Source organism: Hemiscyllium ocellatum, chromosome 21 (assembly GCF_020745735.1).
Source record: "Hemiscyllium ocellatum isolate sHemOce1 chromosome 21, sHemOce1.pat.X.cur, whole genome shotgun sequence".
Lineage (NCBI taxonomy): Eukaryota > Metazoa > Chordata > Chondrichthyes > Orectolobiformes > Hemiscylliidae > Hemiscyllium > Hemiscyllium ocellatum.
Window position 1 is genome coordinate 59,186,517 of NC_083421.1, and position 25,048 is coordinate 59,211,564.

At 43.1% G+C, this 25,048-nt stretch overlaps 1 protein-coding gene across 1 annotated transcript in view; it reads right to left on the minus strand.

Annotated features, from left to right (window-relative positions):
• Positions 1-5,471: 5,471 nt before the first annotated feature.
• The window catches only part of LOC132825767 (centrosome-associated protein 350-like), a 34,612-nt gene continuing 15,035 nt past the window's right edge, over positions 5,472-25,048 (minus strand). Inside the window, exons 4-7 of the mRNA XM_060841230.1 lie at positions 14,426-14,516; positions 12,104-12,233; positions 5,629-6,299; positions 5,472-5,494 (exon numbers count right to left, since the gene is read on the minus strand). Coding sequence (XP_060697213.1) covers positions 5,472-5,494; positions 5,629-6,299; positions 12,104-12,233; positions 14,426-14,516 — 915 coding nt within the window. The remainder of the gene's footprint in view (positions 5,495-5,628; positions 6,300-12,103; positions 12,234-14,425; positions 14,517-25,048) is intronic.

The window sequence follows — 25,048 nt, forward strand, 5'->3', positions numbered from 1 at the left end:
CCAATAAAGGAAAGCATACCAAACACCTTCTTCACCATCTTATCTACCTGAGACTCCACTTTCAAGGAGCTATGAACATGCACTCCAAGGTCTCTTTGTTCAGCAACACTCCCTAGCACCTTACCATTACATGTCGAGGTGCTACCTTGATTCGCCTTCACAAAATGCAGCATCTCAAACTTATCTAAATGAGACTCCATCTGCCAGTCCTCAGCCCATTGATCAAGCTAACCAGCAGAAGTCCACAGCTGTTCAGAGTGCTGGTCTGAGACAGCTACTTCCTGATTTGCAATCCTTCTATGTACATCTAATTGGGAGCCTGAATGCATTTGACATAATCTTATCTGCCCTAGTTTGCTTCTCCTTGCCCCTATCTTTCCTACAGCGTCACATTGAACACAATTGAACACTGTGTGGCCCAAGCATGCACTTGGGGCTGTATGTTTGCCTTAAAACACACACAAAAAGCAAAATAAACCTTGACTGGACATCCATCAAACGCGCCAATCAATGGTTGCAAATCGTGATGGTGAACTCGTGACTGTCAGTAGAATAACAAATTATTTAAACGGTTGAAAAACAATGACAAAGTACAGGTCCATCATCAAACAATTATTTAATCATTATTGTCTTCTGATAACAATCTTGACTGCAGTGGCCGCACAGAGACTTGCCATCCCCACCCCTCATGCTTAACCTGAGAGGCAGCAGCAACACAAACATTGCAGCATCACAGGGATGTGTTTCACTTTGTTGTGCAAGGCAGTCGGCCTGAAAGGGTTAATACTGAGCACTCAGTGTAGTTCTGCTCATGACTGTATCATTATTTTTCATTAAGCTGTTCAAACATGTCATGGCACACATCCAGGGCAAGTGAGACTTCAACCTGGGCCTCCTGGCTCAAAGGTAGAGGCATTACCACTGCACAAGAGTCCTCTCAGTGGATATATATGACTGCCTCCAGGTGGCAGTAGTCAGTCTGCTGTTAGTTTCTGGAGTCTGGAATCCTGTAATTTCGATCTAGCCCTACCTTGTACATGATACAGTATTACTGACATTGTAAAGTAATTATTCAGTCTTTCTCTAGTGTAATTTAATATCTTACTGTATAATAAGCCTTTCTTGTTACTCAAAGACATGCCACTTCTACTGAGACATCCATAGGGTCATCCTTCACCATTGAACCTTAGCGAGCCAGTGAGACTGGTATGACAAGAGGGATTACAGGCTGGTCTCCACCCATGATTTTCAAACATTGTTGAGGTAAACAACGAGCAAAGATCCTCCTTAGAACAAAGTGTCAACTGCAGACAACAAACACCAGAGGCCACAGGTCAGACACAGAGGTGGGGGGAAAGTGCACAAGTCTTAGTTGGACGGCATGGATAGGGGTGCCTTCTGAGGCAGTGTATTCTCTTCAGGATAGAGTAAGGCTCCTTGGATTGGATGTCAAAACCTTGTAAAAAAGGACATGCTGATGCCTGGTTGTTTCAAGCATATTACTGCGAAAGTCTATTCAATTCAGCATGTATTAGATCACTCGACCAAAGTGCAGGTCAAAACATGGTGAGCTGAATGACCACCTTCTGTGCCATATTATTCAATGGTCCAATGTGAAAGGAAAAGAGATTTTATTTTGATATTGTGTTACAATGAAGAAAGGGAGGGGGGAAAGACATCCACCTTTTATGCCATTTTGTATTGTCTTATCCCAAAATTAGAGATAGCGACTGTCAACTGGAGGGTACATGGACCTGGCACAAACCATTCATACTCTAAATGAATGATGTGACATATAAATATACTCTTTCTGTTCATGATACTTCTCTTAATGTTCATCTATTATTTCAGAAACCTTGTGATAAGGGCTTGAACTATGTACAAAAGAAAATACCTGTCAAAAGCATTGTGTCAGAAAAAGAAATGTTTGGAATGGAATGGATTTTTATCGGGTCTTCTCATATCCTCTCTATTTGTTTCTCAGTCAGCTGGCTTTTACACAAGTTTGCCATTTTCTAACATATTGAAAGATTATTCTTCAGGATGTGAGCATCCTGGGTAAGAATGGCATTTATTGGTCATTCCTTGTTATGCTTATTGCCCATCCCTGGATATGATTAAGCTGGGGAATCTGATTGAGCTCAGTTCAATGGCTACCAATTTATAACACTGACTAATGCCAATTGCATAGATTCAATTCTTGCACCAACTGAGATTAGTGTGAATGATTCTCCACCTCTTGCCTCACTAGAGGCATTGTAACTCTGAGGTAAAACCAACACAAGTTCTCTCTCTCTTTCTCTCATGGAAGAGCAGGCTTATGATCTAGGAAGACTGTTACCATGGTGCTTGTATCACTGTCTTGTTACAATCGCTGTATCATCACTTTATGATGAACCCATCAGTGAAGTCTGGTAGGAACTGTGAATATTGACCTTTAGAAGCATGAAGCACTGAGGTGAGAAGGAAGACCTAAGAGTTGGAATTATATAGGTAAACACCAAAAAGGAATGTTCACACAACCATACCCATTAAGCTGACAGATTCATGGATATGAATTCACTTAAGTCAAACTGTTTTTCCATTTCTCTGTTTTCAGTGGCACTTTATTCATTTACATCGTCACTTGGAATTAAACCTGCGAGTAGTTTCAAGAGACATGTACCAGTGTTGACAAAACTTTCTAACCTCCTGTTTTTCATTTCCCCAAGTGCAGTTTGATTCACTTCACAGATGTTCTGGCTTTAAGACAAATAACTCGGAGCACGTTTTTGAAGAAAGAAATAAGATGGCGTATTTGAGCATAGTCACTGGTTAAGATTGGTTGCCAACTATAAAGAATAACATTTTTATTTTCATGTTGGGTCATAAACTGGAAGTTGGAAGCTGCTATACATCTAGAAATACCAGAAGAGATTTTGCAACTTGAAAACCAAATGGGATTGTACTCTTTACGAATACAAAATTACATTACTTCTCAGGGCAGTGCAGTAATGGATATTTTATGAGTCGAAGTGGTACTAGGAGTCTTTGAATAAAGCAAAACTGCCAAGCGATAGCCTTTGAATTGGTGCAGATCTAAGTATCATACACACAGCGATATTCGGACGCTCCTATCATCTCTCAAAATGAAAAACACAAAACTTGGAGACTCTGAAAATAAAGTTCTGAGATGAAAAAAAATCTAAGCCCACCTGAACACCTAATAAATCAAAGATTAACCATTGCTGTGTCGATAATGCCATCACTAAAAACCTCAGAAGAACGATGAATAAACTCATCCTACTTTTGTGAATTGGACTCTTGAACAACAGAATTCAGTTTCTTACCAAAATATTTCAGTCCAATTATCTGTTTTTGGCTACTTTATTCATGAATTAAAGTTTAGGGTTTTAAAGGAGTATAGCTTAAGTTGCACCACAATAATGAGCATTCACTTTTACTTGCCACTTGTTAAGGAAGGAGTTTGTTCATAGCAGAGTTAGTTTCACTTAATGATCATGCGTGGTGCAAATTACATTTGCTCTGAATAGCAGTCATCTTGGTTTAATTGGGTAATTACACATTCGCAACAGCTTGTGGAACAGTGGGACTCGATAATCAGTACACCCTTCCCAATGAAGTCATCAGACAATTACAGATGGTCATTACTGAAGAAAGTCTGGTCATAATCTCAGTCCTATGCCAAATGAGGCCTGTGACAAGACCTTGTCATATTGGTCTGCATGTCATTCCTGGACAAAGTTACTTCACAATCCATGAACTAATAGCAGCCCTGAACCATTAGCATTCCCAGGTACATAGCATCCATGCAAACGCATCTTAAAAAAGATAAGATTTTACACGAAAAAACGTTGGAAACAGGAGGACTAGGCCATTCAGCCCTTCGAGTCTGCTGTGCATTTCAATATGATCACGGCTGATCCTGGATCCCGTTTTCTACCTTGCCATTGGTAACTGGCTTGGATGTTTTTATTCATTTGTCCACAAGGTGTTGGTGTTGCTGGCTAGATTGGCATTTATTGCCCATCCTTAATTGCCCTCAAGAAGAGGGGGCGGGCAGGCGTGGTTGGTGGTGGATGGTACATTTGCAGTGATCCTTTCATTGATAGAGAGAGGGAGGAGGCAACTGATACAAACCCAAAACTCTGTATGCTGGAAATCAGAAATAAAACACAAAATTTTGGAAAGATTCAGCAGTTCTGGGTGAATCTGTGGAGTTACAGAAGCAGAGTCAAACTTTTTGTTGGATTGCTTGGAATTGACACAGTTAACCCGTGGAGGTGTGCATACAGTAGAAGGGATTTTTTAAAAACTGGAAAGTTAAGAACAGGGAAATGGTACTGTGTCAGAACTATACCGAACATTTGTGTTAATCTGGCACCTTGCATGCTGTAAACATCCTACAGCTCTTCAAGGAAACCAAACAAAATGTAACAGAGTGCTATTGGGAATATTTGGACAGGTGTTTGGTCAAAGACATAACTTATAAATGAGTGTCATAAAATGATAGGGAGGCAGAGATACTGTTGGGGATAATCTGTTATCGGGGTACCCACACTGGGGCTAGGGAGGGGAGCACCATTACTAGAACAGACATTGTCAGGTCACAGCTAAACCACAGCCATGTGGGATAAACCCAGCAACTGCAGGACTGCCTGCCTGAGGCCACATTCCTCAGTGATTAGATCATGTCAGTCAGTTTCAGACCATCCTGTTAAGAACTCATTGCTAATAAAGGAAACCGGTAACTGTCGGATAGTGTAAATTGCACCAATACAACACTTAATCGATAAAGTACTTGTTAATGTCTTTTGCTGACGTGGATCTCCATCGAAACTTATGTTAAATGATAATACCTGTTGATTCAACTATGGAGAACTATTGAAAACGCCTAGACTGTCAGACGCATAGTAATGAGGATACTCTTCCAAACAATGGACTATTGAATTGTAAGATCGGAAACTGCCGAGCCCAGGATGCCTGCTCATTGTCCAGCACAGCAGGAGCTGGACAGGTATCTCGGTGCGACCAATAGAGACACTGATCCCTTCACAGACAGGTGAACAGACCAATGGGAGAACCGAACGAGGGAAAACTGACCGGGAACTTGAGGAAGCGCGAAGTATAACTGCACCAGATCCGAAGAGAAAGACAGAACGCCTTCTCCAACGAATTCATGCTGTACAATTCGTTGTATCATCTACCAGTCAAAATTCTGTAATAAACGTTTGCCTGAGCCGAATGGTAAAGTCTCTGTCTCTCCTTCTAAACGAATACGCAAAGACGGGACCCTCGAAATCCGTCTTAACAATACACAGATCAGTCTAAGGGAGCAACTCTGGCCTTGTCAACTGAAGGTGTGTCTGCCAATGTTGGAGTGTTTAGAATCAGGGATGGGAAAGAGGCCGGAAGAAAACACACATGAACTGACCAGGTAAGAGGACTGAAACAAGCAAATGCGCAGAGTCTCAGATGGGAGCTTCATGAGTTGCTGGAATGAGAGAAGAGAAAGGAAATTGAAGGAAGATGATCACGTGCTGGTCACAATGATCATCTTTCAGCCACACTAATGTCTTCACTCAAACTGAAGGCTCACATGAGATAATCAATGAGATGTATACTTACCTTTATAGGCTGGCGCAGGAGGGGCAAAGGTCATCTTCCTGACCCAATGCTTCATTGATCCATTATTGAAAGTGTCTCCAAACTTCATTTTGAGAGCTGGGACAGGTTGCTCTGCATGTGGTCGATTTGAGAGAGTCCCCTTCACCTTTTCCAAATTCCTCTGTCTCCTGATCCGCTCTTTAAGTCTCTCCAATTTGTTCACAGGAGAATGACTCTGCTCCAGCCGCTGAGTTAATGGACTTCCAGGTGGGGTAGGGGGCAAGGCACTGATTGATGGGTCAGGAGATCTTTTCCTCTCTTGCAAGATCCGTCTTTTGATTGAACAATCAAGGGTCAAATTGCTGTCATTCCCAACTAGCCTTCTTTCGTCAAGCAGATGTTGGTTGGACAGTTCAAAGCCACTGCAAGTCTCTTGATCACCAGTCATGAACCAATAATTTTCCATCGTGTCCACATCACCCAATGCATGCAATCTTGTTGGAGTAACTCTTGTTGATCGGCTATTATTTTTATCTTGGTTGCTGGATAGTATTGTACGATTAAGTGCAGACAGTGAAATGTCTTGGTCAATTATGTCATTGTATAAGGGGCTCGATCTCTCATTCCAGAACATTCTGCTTGAAGAATGACAATTCTTCCCCAAGGAATTGAAATTTCCAGTGTTATTTGTCCTGTCCAATTTTAAGAACATTTCAAAAGTTAACTTCTCTTAATAAGGATAAATAAATATACTTGAAATGGATTTTGAACAAAAAGTAAATCAGCAAATCCCACCCTATACTTAAAACAAGTGCGAAACCCACCATCCCAACAAGTTCCCATTCAAGATGTTCTGCTATGTTAATTTGGAGTTTTTCTCTAAAAAGAAAATCATTCACCAGATGTGGGTATTACTGACTAGGTGTGTGTTGCCCAGAGGGTATTTAAGAGTTAATAAGATTACTGTGGGTTTTGAATCATAGAATGCCTGCAGTGTGGAAATAGGCCCTTCAGCCCAACAAGTCCACACTGAGCTCCCACCCAGACCAGTTCCTCTAGCCTATATTTACCCCTGACCAAAGCACCTAATCTACACATCACTGAACACTATAGGCAATTCACCTAACCTGCATACTTTTGGACTGTGGGAGGAAACCGGAGCACACCCACGCAGACAATGTGCACACTCCAGACAGACAGTCACCCAAGGGTGGAATCAAACCCAGGTGCCTGGTGCTGAGAGGCAGCAGTACGAACCACTGAGCAACTACAACTGTTGTAAGAACAGCAGATTTCCTTCCCAAAAGGGCATGAGTGGACTAGATGTGTTTTCACCAAAACCATGTAATCACCATGGCCATCATTAGGCTCTTAATTCCACACTTCTGTTGAACTCCAATTCTGCTAAGTGCCTGGTAAGGTTTGAACCCAGGTCCCCATTACATTACCTGCATCTCTCGATTAATAAATCCACTGATAATGCCAATAGGTCAGGATAGTTTAATAGCAGCTTCATAGCTAAGCTCCAATGCCCAGAATGCAGATGCATTCCTATCTCAGTGAGAAAGCGATAAAATGGAAACTGGAGTGGGGAGGGGGGAGCTTACTTGCTTTTGCCCCTGCTTTCTAAGCTTGTCATTGACTATCCAATGGGAAGACAGCGAGTTAGGGGTGCAAAGAGATAGCTCTGTACCCAAGTGGATATCTAGTCTGGAATGTTACACAGTAATGGGGAGGCAGTGGCCTTGCCATGAACTGGAAATGTTCATAGACACCAATTTAAATGCCCATTACCCTCTCAATCTCTCTTTCTTCCTTTTGAAAGGCTTAACATCAAGTGGCATGGTGGCTCAGTGCTCAGCACTGCTGCCTCACTGCATCAGAGACATGGGCTCAATTCCACCCTTGGGTGACAGTCTGTGTGGAGCTATTATATTCACTTATGTGTCTGCATGGGTTTTCTCCACACTCACAAAGATGTGAAGCTTAGGTCAATTGACCATGCTAAATTACCCATAATGTACGCACTAGGTACATTAGCCATGGGAACTGCATGGTGACAGGGATAGGATGGGTCTGGATGGAATGGTCTTCAGAGGTTGATGTGGATTTGATGGGCTGAATGGCCTGCTTCCACTCTGTAAGGTTTCTATGATTCTAAAGCACTTAAGGCATGAAGTCAAAATAGTTTACAAGTGCTGCCCCTTTGAGCCATTGACTTTACTGCACCCTATTGCGTTGGTCCCATTGACAGGCTTTTATTTGTGCCCTTGTCCTCATAGTTGCTGTAAATCGTGAACAAACCTTTGCCATCCAACAAGCTCAATGATTTATTCATTAGTTGTCTAAAAATGGCTGCTATAATCCAGATTTCCACACTTACACCTCTACTGCATCATTCACATCTAGGGACTCCAAGCAGCTCAGGAAGGACTCTCACCACCAACTTTGAGGGGAATTAGGGATGGGCGATAAATACAGACCTAGACAGCAACACTCACTTCGGAAGAACAATTAAAATGAAAATAATTGGAGATTTGTGCAATGAGATCAGGTTACTAACACATAAATGTCAAACAACATGGAAACAGGCCTTTCAGCCCATGGAGAAAGTGAGGACTGCAGATGCTGGAGATCAGAGCTGAAAATGTGTTGCTGGAAATGCGCAGCAGGTCAGGCAGCATCCAAGGAGCAGGAGAATCGACGTTTCAGGCATAAGCCCTTCTTCAGGAATCCTGAAGAAGGGCTTATGCCCGAAACGTTGATTCTCCTGTTCCTTGGATGCTGCCTGACCTGCTGCGCATTTCCAGCAACACATTTTCAGTCCTTCAGCCCATGCCAAACATAATCCCAAAATAAACTAGTCCCACCTGCCTGCTCCTGGCTAATATCCTTCTAAACCTTTTCTATTCATGTACTTACCTAAGTGTTTTTTAGACATTGTAATTGTACCCACATCCACCTTTTCCTCAGAAAGTTTATTCCACACACGAACCACCCTCCGTGTAAAAATATTGTCCTCGTGTCTGTTTTAAATCTCTCTCCTCTCATGTTAAAAATGTGCCCCCGAGTCTTGAAATCCTCCACGGAGAAAGTGAGAATTGCAGATAGAACATACAACACAGAACATTACAGCGCAGTACAGGCCCTTCGGCCCTCGATGTTGCCTCGACCAGTCATACTAATCCGAAGCCCATCTAACCTACACTATTCCATGTACGTCCATATGCTTGTCCAATGACGACTTAAATGCACTTAAACGTGGCGAATCTACTACCGATGCAGGCAAAGAATTCCCATACGCTGCAAATGTGTTGCTGGTCAAAGCACAGCAGGTTAGGCAGCATCTCAGGAATAGAGAATTCGACGTTTCGAGCATAAGCCCTTCATCAGGAATAAGAGAGAGAGAGCCAAGCAGGCTAAGATAAAAGGTAGGGAGGAGGGACTAGGGGGAGGGGCGATGGAGGTGGGATAGGTGGAAGGAGGTCAAGGTGAGGGTGACGAGTCTGTTTGAGAACGTGGCTGAAGAGTTTCTGTGCAGAGGAGATGACCTGGGGGGTGCAGTGAGAGAGAGACTCACTGGAATTCCCATACCCTTACTATTCTCTGAGTAAAGAAACTACCTCTGACATCTGTCCTATATCTATCACCCCTCAATTTAAAGCTATGCCCCCTCGTGCTCACCGTCACCATACTTGGAAAAAGGCTCTCCCTGTCCACCCTATCTAACACTCTGATTATCTTATATGTCTCTATTAAGTCACCTCTCAACCTTCTTCTCTCCAATGAAAACAGCCTCAAGTCCCTCAGCCTTTCCTCATAAGACCTTCCCTCCATACCAGGCAACATCCTAGTAAATCTCCTCTGCATCCTTTCCAAAGCTTCCACATTCTTCTTATAATGCGGTGACCAGAACTGTACACAATACTCCAAGTGCTGCTGCACCAGAGTTTTGTACAGCTGTAGCATAACCTCATGGTTCCAAAACTCGATCCCTCTATTAATAAAAGCTAAAACACTGTATGCCTTCTTAACACCCCTGTCAACCTGGGTGGCAACTTTCAAGGATCTGTGTACCTGAACACCAAAATTTCTCTACTCATCTACACTACCAAGAATCTTACCATTAATCCAGTACTTTGCATTCTGGTTACTCCTCACACTTGTCTGCATTAAACTCTATTTGCCACCTCTCAGCCCAGCTCCGCAGCTTATCTATGCCTCTCTGTAACCTACAACATCCTTTGTCACTATCCACAACTCTACTGACCTTAGTGTCATCTGCAAATTTACTAACCCACCCTTCTACGCCCTTATCCAGGTCGTTTATAAAAACGATAAACAGCAGTGGACCTAACACCGACCCTTGCGGTACACCACTAGTAACTGGACTTCAGGATGAACATTTCCCATCAACCACCACCCTGTGTCTTCTTTCAGCAAGCCAATTACTGATCCAAACTGCTATATCTCCCACAATCCCATTCCTCCGCATTTTGTACAATAGCCTACTGTGGGGAACCTTATCGAACGCCTTGCTGAAATCCATATACACCACATCAACCGGTTTACTCTCATCTACCCGTTTGGTCACTTTCTTAAAGAACTCAATAAGTTCTGTGAGACACGACCTACTCTTCACAAAACTGTGCTGACTATCCTATCTTTTATAACCCTTTCCAACACTATACCAACAACTGAAGTAAGGCTCACTGGTCTATAATTACCAGGGTTGTCTCTACTCCCCTTCTTGAACAGGGGAACCACATTTGCTATCCTCCAGTCTTCTGGCACTATTCCTGTAGACAATGAAGATTTAAAGATCAATGCCAAAGGCTTGGCAATCTCCTCCCTGGCTTCCCAGGCTAAATTCCATCCAGCACAGGGGACTTACCTATTTTCACACTCTGCAGGATTTCTAATACCTCTTCCTTATGAACCTCAATCCCACCTGGTATAGTAGCCTGTATATCAGTATTCTCCTGACCCATCTATAGTACTCATACGATAGCGTTCCCAGTCAATATTTGGAAAGTTGAAGTCCCCCATGACAATTACCCTGTCTCTCTCACTCCTATCGAGAATCATCTTTGTTATCCTTTCCTCTACCTTTCTGGAACTATTTGGAGGCCTATAGAAAACTCGCAACAGGGCGACCTCTCCTTTCCAATTTCTAATCTCAGCCCATACTACCTCAGTTGATGAGTCCCCAAACATCCTTTCTGCAACTGTGATACTGTCCTTGCCCAACAATTCCACACCTCCCCTCTTTTACCATCTTCTCTGTTCTTACTGAAACATCTAAATCCTGGAAGCTGCAACAATCATTCCTGTCCCTGCTCTATCCATGTCTCCGAAATGGCCACAACATCAAAATCCCAGGTACCAACCCATGCTGCAATTCACACACCTTATTCTGGATGCTCCTGGCGTTGAAGCAGACACACCTCAAACCAACTTCTTGCTTGTCGGTACCATCTTGCGTCCCTGAAACTTGATTTTGGACTTGATGCTGGAGATCAGAGTTGAAGTGTGTGGTGCTGGAAAAGCACAGCCTGTCAAGGAGCAGGAGCATCGATGTTTCGTGCATAAGCCTGATGTCTCATTCCTGATGTCGGGCTTATGCCCAAAATGTTGACTCTCCTGCTCCTCGGATGCCACCTGACTGGCTGTGCTTTTCCAGCACCACACTCTTCGACTTTGAAATCCCCCACCCAGGAAAAGTACACTTATCATTAACGCTATCAATACTTTTCATGATTAAGCTTCTATACAGTGGCCTCTCAACCTCCTTCGCTCCAGTGAAAAATGTCCCACCCCATCCAGCCTTTCTTTATAACTCAAACCTTCCAAAACAGGCAACATCCTGGTAAGTCTTTTCTGAACCCCATCCAGCTTAATAATATCCTATAACATGGTGACAGGAACTGGACGCAGTATTGCAGAACATGTGGAAGTCGGGGGGGCGAGGGAGTGGTTGCATCTGATTTGTGGTCGTAAAATTCAGCCTCTGGTCTTGAGTGTTGCGATCCAGCTGCCATTCACTGACCACTTGCTTCTTCAGGGAAATTATTTTGGTTTGTGGTTTCATTCCACTTTGGTAGTGGCCAAGGAGATGGAATTGTCAATTTTTTTTCTGAGTCCAGAGTAAATTCTGCCAGTTTTAACCCTGGTTTTGCCCCATTTGACATCTGTGAACTCTGCAAAAAATAGGGATAAACCCATGTGCTGCAGTTGTCAGTATGATTTGAACCTCTGACTGTGCATTGCTTCCTCAACTACACATTTCAGACACGGCTGCAGGGCTCTTACTGAAGGATAACAGGACAGGTCAGGAGGAGGAGAGGGTAATCAAAGTACTTCCAAGGAGCTGCGCATGAACTCTTTCCGCAAACAAACAGACCGACAATCCATTCCCAAACTCGCAAAGTCTCTGATTGTAAACCTGAGCTCTCTTTATTTTGTAACAAGGAGTCGCAGAATAAAAGACATTTACCTGCTTAAGGAAGGAGACCACTCAGAACTCAGGGCTTTGTGTTTGTCTGGTCCACAGGATTTTCGGGAACGTGGTTGTTGGGGAGAACCATCTTGCTTTGTAGTGTTGCCAGTGCAATTCACACCACATCCTACAACAAGAACACACCGGCAGCATAGTACATCGGCATGGTAACCATCTCACAAGCCTTTCTGTTACAATTCAACCAGGTCAGGCCTTCAAGCACAATCAGGATAAATTAATCGCCAATCTGTTTTTTATAACAATCTCTCAGACTTCCACCTCAAACCTGGAGAGCTTAAAAGAAAATGCACTGAAATGTTTTCTCTTTTCCTGTAGGTCAGTTGTTTAGTAGAGCAGAACAAGCCCCGACATGCCCTCGTCTATTGTAATTCTGGACCTGCTGATTACTTAAAGCCCATCCCACTCTGTTAGTGCCAGTTACAATCCTTCATTGTACACTGAGCAGCCAATGAAACCAACTTTGACTCATCAGCCATGAAGAAATCACCTTGTTCCATCTTAATTTTCAACTAAAAAAAACTCACTATGCCTCACAACGTCCAATCTCCACTTTCAAAAACAACTAATCTATGTACTGCTAGCAAGGGAGCTAGTTTACAGCTCAGTTTCCAGTTTCCTGCATGATACTATGGCAGCCCCTTAACATAGCCCCTGTGAGTATTGAAGCTTCAATGAGCTGATACCAGCTACACTGTTAATCACAATCATTAATTCTAGGCAAGCACTCAAACTGGCTGAAATGTAACTAGCAAGGCAGCACAAGAATCTGGTCTGGAGCCTCAAGTAATGTTCTCTCAAAGGTGCAGGTGCTTGGAGAGTCCATGCATGGAATGTGGCCACAGTGATTTCTGATTCCTGAAGACACTGCCACACACACATACCTTGGAGGTACACACAGCTACAGGAAATATTAGACGGTGTGCAGGCATCATGTAGATGATAGGAAGGGTCAGTTAGTAATGCAGCACTCAATACCCACACTGGCTGAGATTGCAGTGAAGGACTCTGCTTCTCAAACTCTACTTTAACCTCAAATAAGGTGACCCTCAGGTTAAACCACCATCAGCCATCTTTCCTAATGAAAGAGCACTTCTATGGTCTGCCAAGACAATGGGTTTACATTTAAACAATGAGACTGAAGGTTAAATGGAATATTCGCTGATGATTACACAGTGTTGAGCACCATTCCCAATCCCTCAGATACTGAAGCAACACATGTCCAAATGCAGCAAGACTTGGAAAGCCTTCAGGGTCTGTTTGATCAACAGCAAGAGACATTCAAACCACCCGAACTCGAAGAGCAAATCCATCCTTCTTAACCTTCAACCGCATTACTCATCACTGAATCCCTCACCAAAACAGAAGTTGCTGGAAAATCTCAGCAGATCTGACAGCATCTGTATAGAGATATCAGAGTTAACGTTTTGGGTCCAGTGATCCTTCCTCAGTACTCTGATTTCTCTCCACAGACACTGCCAGACCTGCTGAACTTTTCCAGCAACTTCTGTTTTTGGTTTTGATTTGTAGCATCCATAGTTCTTTCGTTTTTTTTTACTGAATCCCTCACCATCAGCATCCTGGGGGTTATCTTTGATCACACATACAACTCGTGTCAGCTCAACAAATACTGTGACTTCTAGAGAAGTTCGAGGGCTGAGAATTCACAGCAAGTAACTCCCACCAGGGCCTGTCCAATATCTGCAAGGCCTAAGGCAGGAGTGTGAAGAAAGCTAGAGAAGTGCACTCAAGAACAACACTCAAGAAGCTCGATACCAATCAGAACAAAACAGCCCACACAATCAGCAGCCCCATACTCCAAAGTTAACACTCACTCGCTGCGCCACAGACACATGGTGACAGTAATGTGAACTATAATTAACATTTATAATCACTTGTTCTGATTCGATTTGGTCTCAGGCATCCCTCCCAGACTGTAGTGGATGATAGCACAAAGGATTGGTAAACAGATTCCAGGTGATTGGCAAAAAAATTCAAAGTAGGCTTTGGAAACATTTTTTTAAACATTATACAGCAGGTTGTTGCTAAAAGAAATGTATCAGCTTATTGGGTAATGGAAAGAGATTCAATAGTAACATTCTGAAGGGAATTGGATGTACATTTGAAGAGGGAAAGAAATACAGGATGATGTGAAAAGACCGGTTTGTGTGGAATTAATTACATACTTTCACCAAAAGTCTAGCACAAGTATAGTGGGCCAAATGGTCTATTTTGTGCTGAATCATTCTTCAAAACCCCTTCACTTAGAAATCCCTCGGTCAGTACATCAGCTGGGCTCACCAAATGCCTCGGACTGTGATCGTTTTGGGAAGCTCGGCTCTCCAAGAGGGTCCTCCTCTTGAAAATGCAACTTGTTCTCAATCTGCTGCAGCTGTAAGCAAATAAGACAACTGAAGAAATTAGATGTCATGCACATCAACCCCACAACACTGACAACTACATCCATAGACAACCATTGACAACCAGCTGATGAAGGAGCAGTGCTCTAAAACCTAGTGCTTCCAAATAAACTTGTTGGATGACAACCTGGTGTGTTGTGTGATTTTTATCTTTGTACACCCCAGTCCAACACTGGCATCTCCAAATCATAGAAGCAGTGATAGCAGGTTGTCAGGCATCGCTTTTCCCCATTATGAATGCTCGGCTGAGCTCTAAGAATGGTTAATGACATCAGCTCAGCAGAGATCTGTTTTCACAGCTTGAAGCCGAGTGCCACTTTTTTTGTATCATTGCCATCCAATTGCAATGCAACAACCTCATCAGTCTTTGAAGAGATTTTTTTTCCCCCCAATGCTAATTGTTTATTTGGTCAAGAGTTAGAAGTGTGAAGTGGAAGGTTGACTCAATGAGACATTTACTGCCTGCAATTGATTGAGTCCAGAACTAGAAGGCAAAGGTTTAGGGCAAGAGGGGAAAATTTTACTGGATCTAAGGGGCAACTTTTTTAGGTAGAGGGTGGTGCGTGTATGGAATGAGCTGCCAGAGGAAGTGGTGGAGGCTGGTACAATTACAACATTTAAAAAGGCATCTGAATGGGTATGATAGGAAGGGTTTAGAGGGATATGGACCAAGTGCTGGCAAATGTGACCAGATTTTAGGTTAGGATATCTGGTTGGCATGGACGAGTTGGACCGAAGGGTCTGTTTTCATGCTGTACATCTCTATGACCTTATGACAGCTTTATAAGTAGGAAAAGCAAGAGAATGGTGAATGTCTGTTCTTTTTTCCTCATGTATAGACTGAAAAGTGTTTTTAGGTAAAAACAATAACTGCAGATGCTGAAAACCAGAGTCTAGATTAGAGTGGTGCTGGAAAAGCACAGCAGTTCAGGCAGCATCCGAGGAGCAGTAAAATCGATGTTTCAGGCAAAAGCCCTTCATCAGTAAAAGTGTTATTATATCATTCATTGGTTGTGTACCGAGTACATTAATGGAAGATAAGAGGGGGCAGGGAAGGGAACAGAGCTGAGGACTACAGGATGTAATATCTGTGGATACAACTGGGCCAACAAGGTGCCAGGCCTTTTAATCTGCCACTCTCACCCTCTGCCTCCCCCTGTTCCTGCTTGACACCTACTTCCAAAGGGAGTGTACCCATCTTCTGGTCACAGTTGAATCTATAATATGCAATAGGGCAGGGAGGCTCCTCCAAGGCAGAAATGGTAAAAATTCCTAACTTCCAATATCCACCTCCTTAATGAAACCTGGCCCCAAGTGTGATCTTGAGATGAAGTGGTGTTAGAGACTCACTGATAGAAATGCAGGTCCACCTAACAGTCAAACAGAACAGCTCCATAGCTGGTTAAGTGTAGGTGATGCTAACTGGACTTTGCATTTCAGAGCTGGGTTCTCATGGAGGTGGGTATCGTAGGGTTGGAGTGTATAACCTCTCCTTCTACCTGCATTTTAATTTAACCTCCTCCTTCTTAGAAGAAAGGGAGGAATGCAGATGCTGGAGACTCAGAGTTGAAAAGTGTGGTGTTGGAAAAACACAGCATCCGAGGAGTAGTGAGTTGATATATTGGGCATTAACCCTTCAGGGAACATCTCTGGGACACATGCACCAAACAACCATACTGCCCTGTGGCCGAACACTTCAACTCCCCCTCCCACTCTCACAAGGACGTGCAAGTCCAGGGCCTCCTCCACCACCACAGCTAACCCACCTGACAACTGAAGGAAGAACAACTCATCTTCTGCCTTGTGACCCTCCAACCGCACAGCATCAACATGGACTTCACTAGTTTCCAAATCTCCCCTCTCCCCACCTCATCCCAGATCCAACCCTCCAATGCGGCAATGCCCTTTTGAACTGTCCAACCTGTTCATCTTCCTTCCCACTTGTCCACTCCACCCTCCCCATTGACCTATAAAAATCACACCCCACCCGCATCCACCTATCACCTTCCCAGCTAACTACCCCTAAGCCCCATCCCACCCTTCAATTTATCTCTCAGCCCCCTTTCCCCCCACATTCCTGATGAAGGGCTTAAGCCTGATACGTGACTCTCCAGTTCCTCAGATGCTGACTGACCTGCTGTACTTTTCCAGGGGCAAACTTTTCAATTCCTCCTTCTTACCCTACCCTTCCATTTTAGTATTGTTGCATTTGCCCCTGTGGATGTTTAATTAATGACACAAGTGATTTTGAGGTGACTTATTTCAAAAGAAAATAGCTAGTACGGCCCCCGTGTGCCACACCGGTAGTGCCTCTACCCCAAATTGAAAGACCCTGGTTCAACTCCCACATGCTCCAGTAACGTGTAATAATATCTTTGAACAGCTTGATTAGAAATGTAGGTTAACCTAGGAAAAAAAGAGCTGGGTTCTTCCTGAGTCAGAGGGGATTTTCATCCAGATGGAGAAAAGGTACAGTAGGAAAAGGAGCATTTGTGCTGAGCTATAAATTTACAATAATACCCCTTGTAAATCTCTAAACATCTTTTGCTATCTAATTCAACTAATGAATATGGATCTGTTAAACAGAGGAAATACTTGGACGAGGGTCTGCAGGAATAATCCCATCAAATATTCTTTGCTTTCACTGTGGTTCAATTTGTAGCATTTTATCCTGTGAGTTGGAAGGTTCAAGTGCACTCCAGAGATGGGAGGACAAAAACTAAGCCTGTCTCTCTGTGCAGGACTGAGAGAATGTGCCACTCTCAGAAGTGCCACATTTTGGATGAGATGTTCAACCAACGTCCCGCCTCCCAACAGGGCACAATAGATCTCAATGATATTATCTTTCAGGAGGACATTATCCCCTGCATCCCAGGCAATATCTAACCTTCAATCAACATCATAAAAACAGATTATCTCATCAATGACATTGCTGTGAGGACTTGCTGTGTGCAGTTTCATTGCTTCACCTTCCTACATGAAAACAGTGTCTACTCTTCAAATGTCCTTCGTTGGATGTAACAAGTCTTGGGACATTCTGTGGCATTGAAAGATGCCATATAAATTCAAGCCTTCTCATGTCCACATGTGGGCAGCACGGTGGCACAGTGGTTAGCACTGCTGCCTCACACCACCAGAGACCCGGGTTCAATTCCCGTGTCAGCGTGGGTTTCCTCTGGGTGCTCCTGTTTCCCCCCACAGTCCAAAGGTGTGCAGGTCAGGTGAATTGGCCATGCTAAATTGCCCGTGCTGTTAGATGAAGGGTTGCTCGTCGGTGTGGACTTGTTGGTCCGAAGGGCCTATTTCCACATTGTAAGTAATCAAATCTAATGAAACTTTTGACATTCATTCCCAGGATGAGGGTATCACTGGCAAGCCAACATTTACCCTGAGGGCAGTTCAGAGTCACATCTAGGCTGGACTAAGATGGCAGTTTCTTTCCCTAAAGGATATCAGTCAACCAAGTGGGATTTTCCAATAATCAGCAATGGATTCATGGTCATCATCAGACTATTAATTGCAGATTTTTATTGAAATCAAATTCCAACATTTGCCAGGGCAGGATTCAAACCCAGGCCCCCAGAACATTGCCTGGATCTCCAGATTAACAGTTCAGTGATAATATCACGAGGACATCACCTCCCCTATTATGTCTTGACTTCACAAGGCTATGGGTCAAGTGCGGGTAAATGGGATTGGAATACTTAGTCATAGAGATGTACAGCACGGAAGCAGACCCTTTGGTCCAACTTGCCCATGCTGACCAGATATCCCAACTCAATCTAGTCCCACCTGCCAGCACCCGGCCCATATCCCTCCAAACCCTTCCTATTCATAAACCCATCTAGATGCCTCTTAAATGTTGCAATAGCACCAGCCTCCACTGCTTCCTCTGGCAGCTCATTCCATACACATACCACCCTCTGAGTGAAAAAGATACCCCTTAGGTCTCTTTTATATCTTTCCCCTCTCACACTAAACCTGTGTTTTTGACCATTACAGACACAATGGGTTTTTTCTGTGCTGTAGATCTCCATGAATACAGAATGGGATCTGGCCGCATCAACCTGTCGGATTGCAATTGCACCATCTTGCCAAGAAAGAAAAACAAACTTGCATTACAGCTGAACAGCTTTACATATGGGCTGAGGGAAGATTATAGTTATAGTGGAAAATTGCGGAAGGCAAGAGGAACATGAACACAAATGACATGAAAAACAAGTGCATGCAGATGGAAGACGGCAGATATAATTAGATGTTTTGTGCCCTATGTTGGGTACACAAAACAAAACTCAGATCATTTGACACATTCAATCAGCTGAACAAAACCATTCACAAAGGGAAAGTTGAATTAATGGATAATTAGTGTTCACAAAGGAAGATGCCATAGGGCTCCAAATGTAGAGAAGGTAAATGTGATCCATTCATCCAGAGAGTTCAGCTTAGAAGTCTTTGTTTGTATTGCATTTTTATTACTTTGTGAAGCTGAGTCAACACCTCCAGCTGGGCGAGAGCTCACCCGCTGACAGGTACAGCAACAGATAATTAGCACAGGACAAAACAGGGAAGGGCATCCAGGAACGGGGCAAAACAAAATCCTTGAAAAATGCTGTCAGTCAGCAAGAGCAAACCAAATCAAAAGAAAACAAAGCGCAGAAGTTTTAGTTTAGAACCTGAGGCATTTTCTTTCTTCTAAAACTGACATTACACTGAACAAATGGGACAGAAGAAGACCATTCAGCCCAATGAGGCAATGCTGGCACATTCTGGGCAGATGCAAAGTGACAGAAAACATTTCCCGAAACAATGCTAGTATAAAAAGTCCCTTGGGACAAGACAGAATTCCAGAAATGTATCCACTTAAGTAGCAATTTGAATTTACATAGCACTTTCACATAGTAAGATATTTAAAGAGAAGCATTACACAACAAAATTTGAAACGAAACCCCATAAGGAATATGTTAGAGGAGGTAGGTATTAACAAAACAAAAGGAAAGAACAACATGAGAAATAGAAACAGGAAATAGGGCCATTCAGCCCCTCAAGCCTGCTCTACTAGTCAGTGAGATCATGGCTGATTTTCTATTTCAACTTCATCTTCCTGCATTATGCCCATATCTTTCATCACGGAGAGATGAATCTTCCGATTTTTGGTCTAGTGTCAGTGGCAACCAGTTTTTTTGGAATGTTTATAACCATAAGGCCTAAGGGAAGATGGTGGCACAGTAGCAATGTCACTCGACATGTAATTCAGAATTCTGGGTTAATCCTGTCAGGGCATGGGCTCAAATCCCACCATGGCAGATGGTAGATTTTTGAATCCGATAAGAATCTGGATTAAAATAAATGCTCAGCTAATAACATCCTGAGTGCCGTGAAAATTAATCTATTTCACTAATCCCCTTGAGGGAAAGAAATCTGCCATCCTTACCTGGACTGGCCTACAAGTAACTCCATACCCACGGCAATGTGGTGATTCCTAACTGCCATCTGGGCAATTAGGGATGGGCAAAAAATGCCAGCCTAGCCAGGGATGCCCACATTCAATGAGTAAATGAGAAAAAAAAAGCCCCTTGACTGGTATTGGAGACTGCCTTTGACTTTCTGTGTTGGGAGCCTGTGAGCAAAGGTTATCTCTGATGACTGCTGATAACTATGGCTAGCTTTGTGAGAGTGCTTGATGGTTGTGAGCCTGGTATCCTTGGCTGAGGCGGAAAAGCATATAAAGGCAAAGCAGAGATGCTGTGAGCATTCAGGAAGGCTCGGAGTGAGTGAGGGAGTGAGTGAGTGCTGTAACAGTGAGTGAATAGATGCAGACTGGTCCAGTCCATGAGCTGGGTGCGTGTCCCTCAGAGCATAGTGTCCTGGATGACAATGTACGCAGTGCAGCTCAGGGTGCTGCATTAAAATGCACAAGAATCCTGTAGGTGGATCAGAGACGTGCCATGATGGATCCTTGAGGCTAGCACATGTTGAATGCCAATGTCTATAGATGTGGGGTGTGTGTTGGCACATGCCCTGAGATGTTGATGCCCAGTGCTCAACATGGAGGTCACTTGGAGCAGGCTGTGAGCTTAATTAATTGGTGCCTGCTCTAACTTCCACATTGAGAAATTCTCAAAGCTTTGTGTTTTTTTTAAAATTCCGTGCTGGGACGTGGGCATTGCTGGTTGGGCCCATCATTCATTGCCCGTCCCTCATTGCCCTTGAGAAGGTAATGAGCTACCTTCTTGAATGACAGGGTTTGGTAAGAAAGGAACTGGATGATTAATAAAGTGAGTCGTGGCAATAATGAGACATTTAACGAGCTATGTTAGCTCATAATTAACAATGGATCGCTGCTAAAAGAGAAACTTTCCCCCAGCACTCCACTGATGCAGAAAAGGTACAGTGAGCTGCTACAAAATCAAGGTTGGCCTCACTGGATTTCACCTGCAATTCTGTCACAAATCTCTCCCGGCCCACGGACCCCTATAAGCTTCCACCCATAGAAATCTATTTATCTCAGTCTTCAACAAACTCAAAAATCCAGCTTCCCCCACATCTCTTGGAGGCAGAGAATTCCAAAAGTTCACTACCTTCTGAGTAAAGAAGGTTTTCCGTACATCCATCTAAGTTGCCTGCTCCTCATTTTGCGATTGTGCCCCTGATCCTAAGCTACCGCAGCAAGTGGGAAATACCCTTCACGAAATTCTGACAGGGCAGCTAGGGGAATGTAAATTCAATTCATAAAAGATCTGGCATATAAAGCTAGTCCTGTTAATGATGACTATGACAACTGAAAGCAATGACCTTCAAAAATAAATTTGTTCACTGGAGTGTAGAAGGTTGTAAGGTAACATTGTAGAGGTTTATAAAATCATGAAGGGCACAGATAAGGCGAATGACAAGAGTCTTTTCCCTGAGGTGGGGAAGTTCAAAACTAGAGTGCATATTTTTAAGGTGAGAGCAGAAAGATTATAAAGCACATGAGGAGCAACATTTTTTACAGAGAGAGTGATTCACGTGTGGAATGAACTGCCAGAGTATGTGGTGGATGCAGGTACAAATATAACATTTAAAAGATAAGTACATGAATAGGAAAAGTTTGGAGGGATATAGGCCCAGCACAGGCAAGTGGGACTAGTTTCGTTTGGGAACTTAGTTGGCATGAACTGGTTAGACTGAAGGGTCTGGTTCCATGCTGTAGGATTCTATGATGCCCACTGGGACGGAAATCTGATATCCTTACCTGGTCTGACTTACATGTGATTCCAGACTGAGAGCAATGTGGATGACTCCTCACTGCCTCCTAAAGTGGCCAAATGAACTCATCAGTCCAATGGCAATTAGGGACAGGCAACAGTTCTGACCTTGCTGGATATGCTCAAATCTCCAGCAAAGAATGAAATTGATTGGAAAACAAGAACTGAATGAAGAATCTGAATCAAGGATAGACACCTTCAACAACAGCAAACTGGAACTTTTAGCTCCTCCAGTCTGTTCCAACATTAATGGTTCATCTAGTCCTCAACCCCATTTATTCTCCTTTGCTCCATAGCCTGCGATACTCTGGCTGAACATGATTTGGAGGTGCCGGTGTTGGACTGGGGTATACAAAGTTAAAAATCACATAATACCAGGTTGTAGTCCACCAGGTTTATTTGGAGGCACTAGCTTTCGGAATGCTGCTCCTTCATCAGGTGGTTGTCTCGTTCATCAGGTGCTGGTTGAACATGATTTAATCCTCATCATCTACTGAGGGAACAAATTCCAAACTTCCATGATACTTGTGTTAAGAAGTGCTTCCTGACTTCACTCCTCAAATGGATTAACTTTCATGTCTAGTTTGTACTCCCTTCCACTGAATTCCCTCACTAAAGCATCTCTGCACCTATCCCATTGAATATCTACAAGAACTGTGACTGCACCTTCACTGGATTCAGAGCTTCAAATCATGATATCACATTTATTAGTTTCTCTGACTTGAATTTAAAATTGTGATGTAAACTCCTTGGTGTCAGTCCCCCATATAAACCGGGTAAAGCCAGATTTGGTTCCTAAGCTAACAAGCACACAGCCACAGAAGATCTATATATAAGGAGCCCTGAATATCTATCAGTCATCAATAAATTCAGGATATTCTCTTTAATCAAAGAACACCGAAAATATAGCAACATTTAAGAGAACTAGTGGAAAGTAGCACTGATGCATTGAAGGGGAAACCTAAATATGAGGACTAGGATAGTTTTTTTTAGATTTAGATGAAGATGGATAGCGGAATATACACAGCAACATATATCAGTTGAGCTGAATGGCCTGTTCCTGTCCTCCACATTGTGCAGGAGTTCATGTTGTGCAGTGGGTTGAAACCCTCCCTCTGGGACAGAATTTCAGAGATTGAAGCTCATCCCAGGACTTGTTGAACAGGGAAGAGAGTAAGACAGATTATGCCCTACACATCCAAGAGTATTGCTGTAGGTGCATCAGAATTAGCCTTCATGGTACAAAGATGAAGTCAAGGGAGAAGTCAAACACAGTAACCAGGTTTCTGCCTTACTGAAAACTGAGTGACACCAGCCTGGTCTTTACTGTAATGCCTCCTACAGTCAAATAGGTAAAAACAATGACTGCAGATGCTGGATCAGTGGTGCTGGAAGAGCACAGCAGTTCAGGCAACATCCAACGAGCAGCGAAATCGCGTTTCAGGCAAAAGCCCTTCATCAAGAATAAAGACAGACAGTCAAACTCACAATCCTGGCATACATGTTGGAAGAATGTGCACTTGGGAAGATGCTGCTGATGGAACTATATCCTACGACTACAGGCTGGGAGAGAGATGAGGAGCAGAAGACAAACACTAAAAATAATCAAAAATGAATCCAAGATGAAAACCTCACAAGATCCTGGGAGATTGTAAGGAAGACAAAATTGCTGGAGAAACTCAGCAGATCTGGTAGCATTTGTTCTGAGAAGAGTGTCACTGGTCTTGAAATGTAAATGCTGTTTTCTCTTTTTCACTAGAGTATAGAAGGTTGAGAGGCAACCTTACAGAAGTTTATAAAATAATGAGGGGTATCGATAAAGTTAATGGTTATTGTCTTTTCCCTAGGATGGGAATTTCAAGACTGGGGGCACATTTTTAAGGTGAGAGGAGAGAAATTTTGAAAAAGACATGAGGGGCAATTTTTTTTTTACACAGAGGGTGGTTCAGTTGTGGAATGAACTTCCTGAGGAAGTAGATGTGGATACAATTTCAATGCTTTTGTAATTGTGAAAGACATTAAGTACATGAATAGGGAATGTTTGAAGAGATATGGGCCAGGAGTAAACAAGTAGGAGTAGGTTAGTTTGAGATTATGGTCAGCATGGACTAGTTGGACCAAAGGGTCTATTTCCATGCTTTATGACTAAATGTTGCCAGGACTGCTGAGCTTCTCCAACGTTGTCTATGTTTGTTTCAGATCTTCAGCATCTGCAGTGCTTTGTTTTACTTTCATATATTGCAAAGTGATTGAGACACATGGGTTCTGGCAAACAAGTGTTGCAAATTCTGCCAAAAAAATCAAAGTTCAGAAAAATGGGCAAGTCCAGTCTTGTTAATATTCAAACTAACACACAGTGTGACCTCCAGTCTGAGCCTTTGACAAACCACAATACACACATCATTATATATTAAGGGTACTTGACAGATTAGTTGCAACAGTAACATTGTTTTGTGCAGTTTAGGATTTTGACTCATTTGTTAAGATTGTAAAGCTGGGTTAATCTGACCCAATTACATGTCACACATTAAAAAAATTTGTTTACTGACTGAAGAAAAGCACTGAATACTAGGAATAAGCCAAAATATTTGCCAATTGTTACACATAAGCATGTCAAATGATCATCTCACTTCTTGTTTTCTACACTCACTTCAGGACTGGAGCCAGGATACACAATGGAGGATGTTATGCAACAGTTCTTATTCATTTACAGGATTTAGCCATTACTGGCTGTGCATTCCTCATTGTTCTCAAAGATGGTGGTGAGATGTCTTCTTGAATTGTTGCAGTCCTTGGGATGTAGGCCTCTGGTTTGCTGTCGGAGAGGGAGATTTGATGATTCTGACCCGGTGACAATGAAGGAATGGTAATAGATTTCCAAGTCGGGATGATGTGTGGCTTGGAGGGGATTTGCATCTGTGGTGTTTATATGTATCATCTGCCCTTGTCCTTCAAGGTGGAAGAAGTCACCAGTCTGGGAAAGGCTTATTTTGATAAAGCTCTGATTAGCTCTCAATGCCGGCAAAACCAAGGAACTCATTATTGACTTTTGGCAGAATGTTACTCATGCCCCCCTACACATTACATTACAGCACAGAGGTGGAACAAGTGGAGAGTGTCAGGCTCCTGGGAGTGGTCATCAACAACAAGCTTTCTTGGATTCTTCATGTGGGCGCAATGGTTACAAACACCCAACAATGTCTCTTTTTCCTCAGGCAGCTGAGAAAGTTTGGCCTGACGGCGAATACCCTTGCCAATTT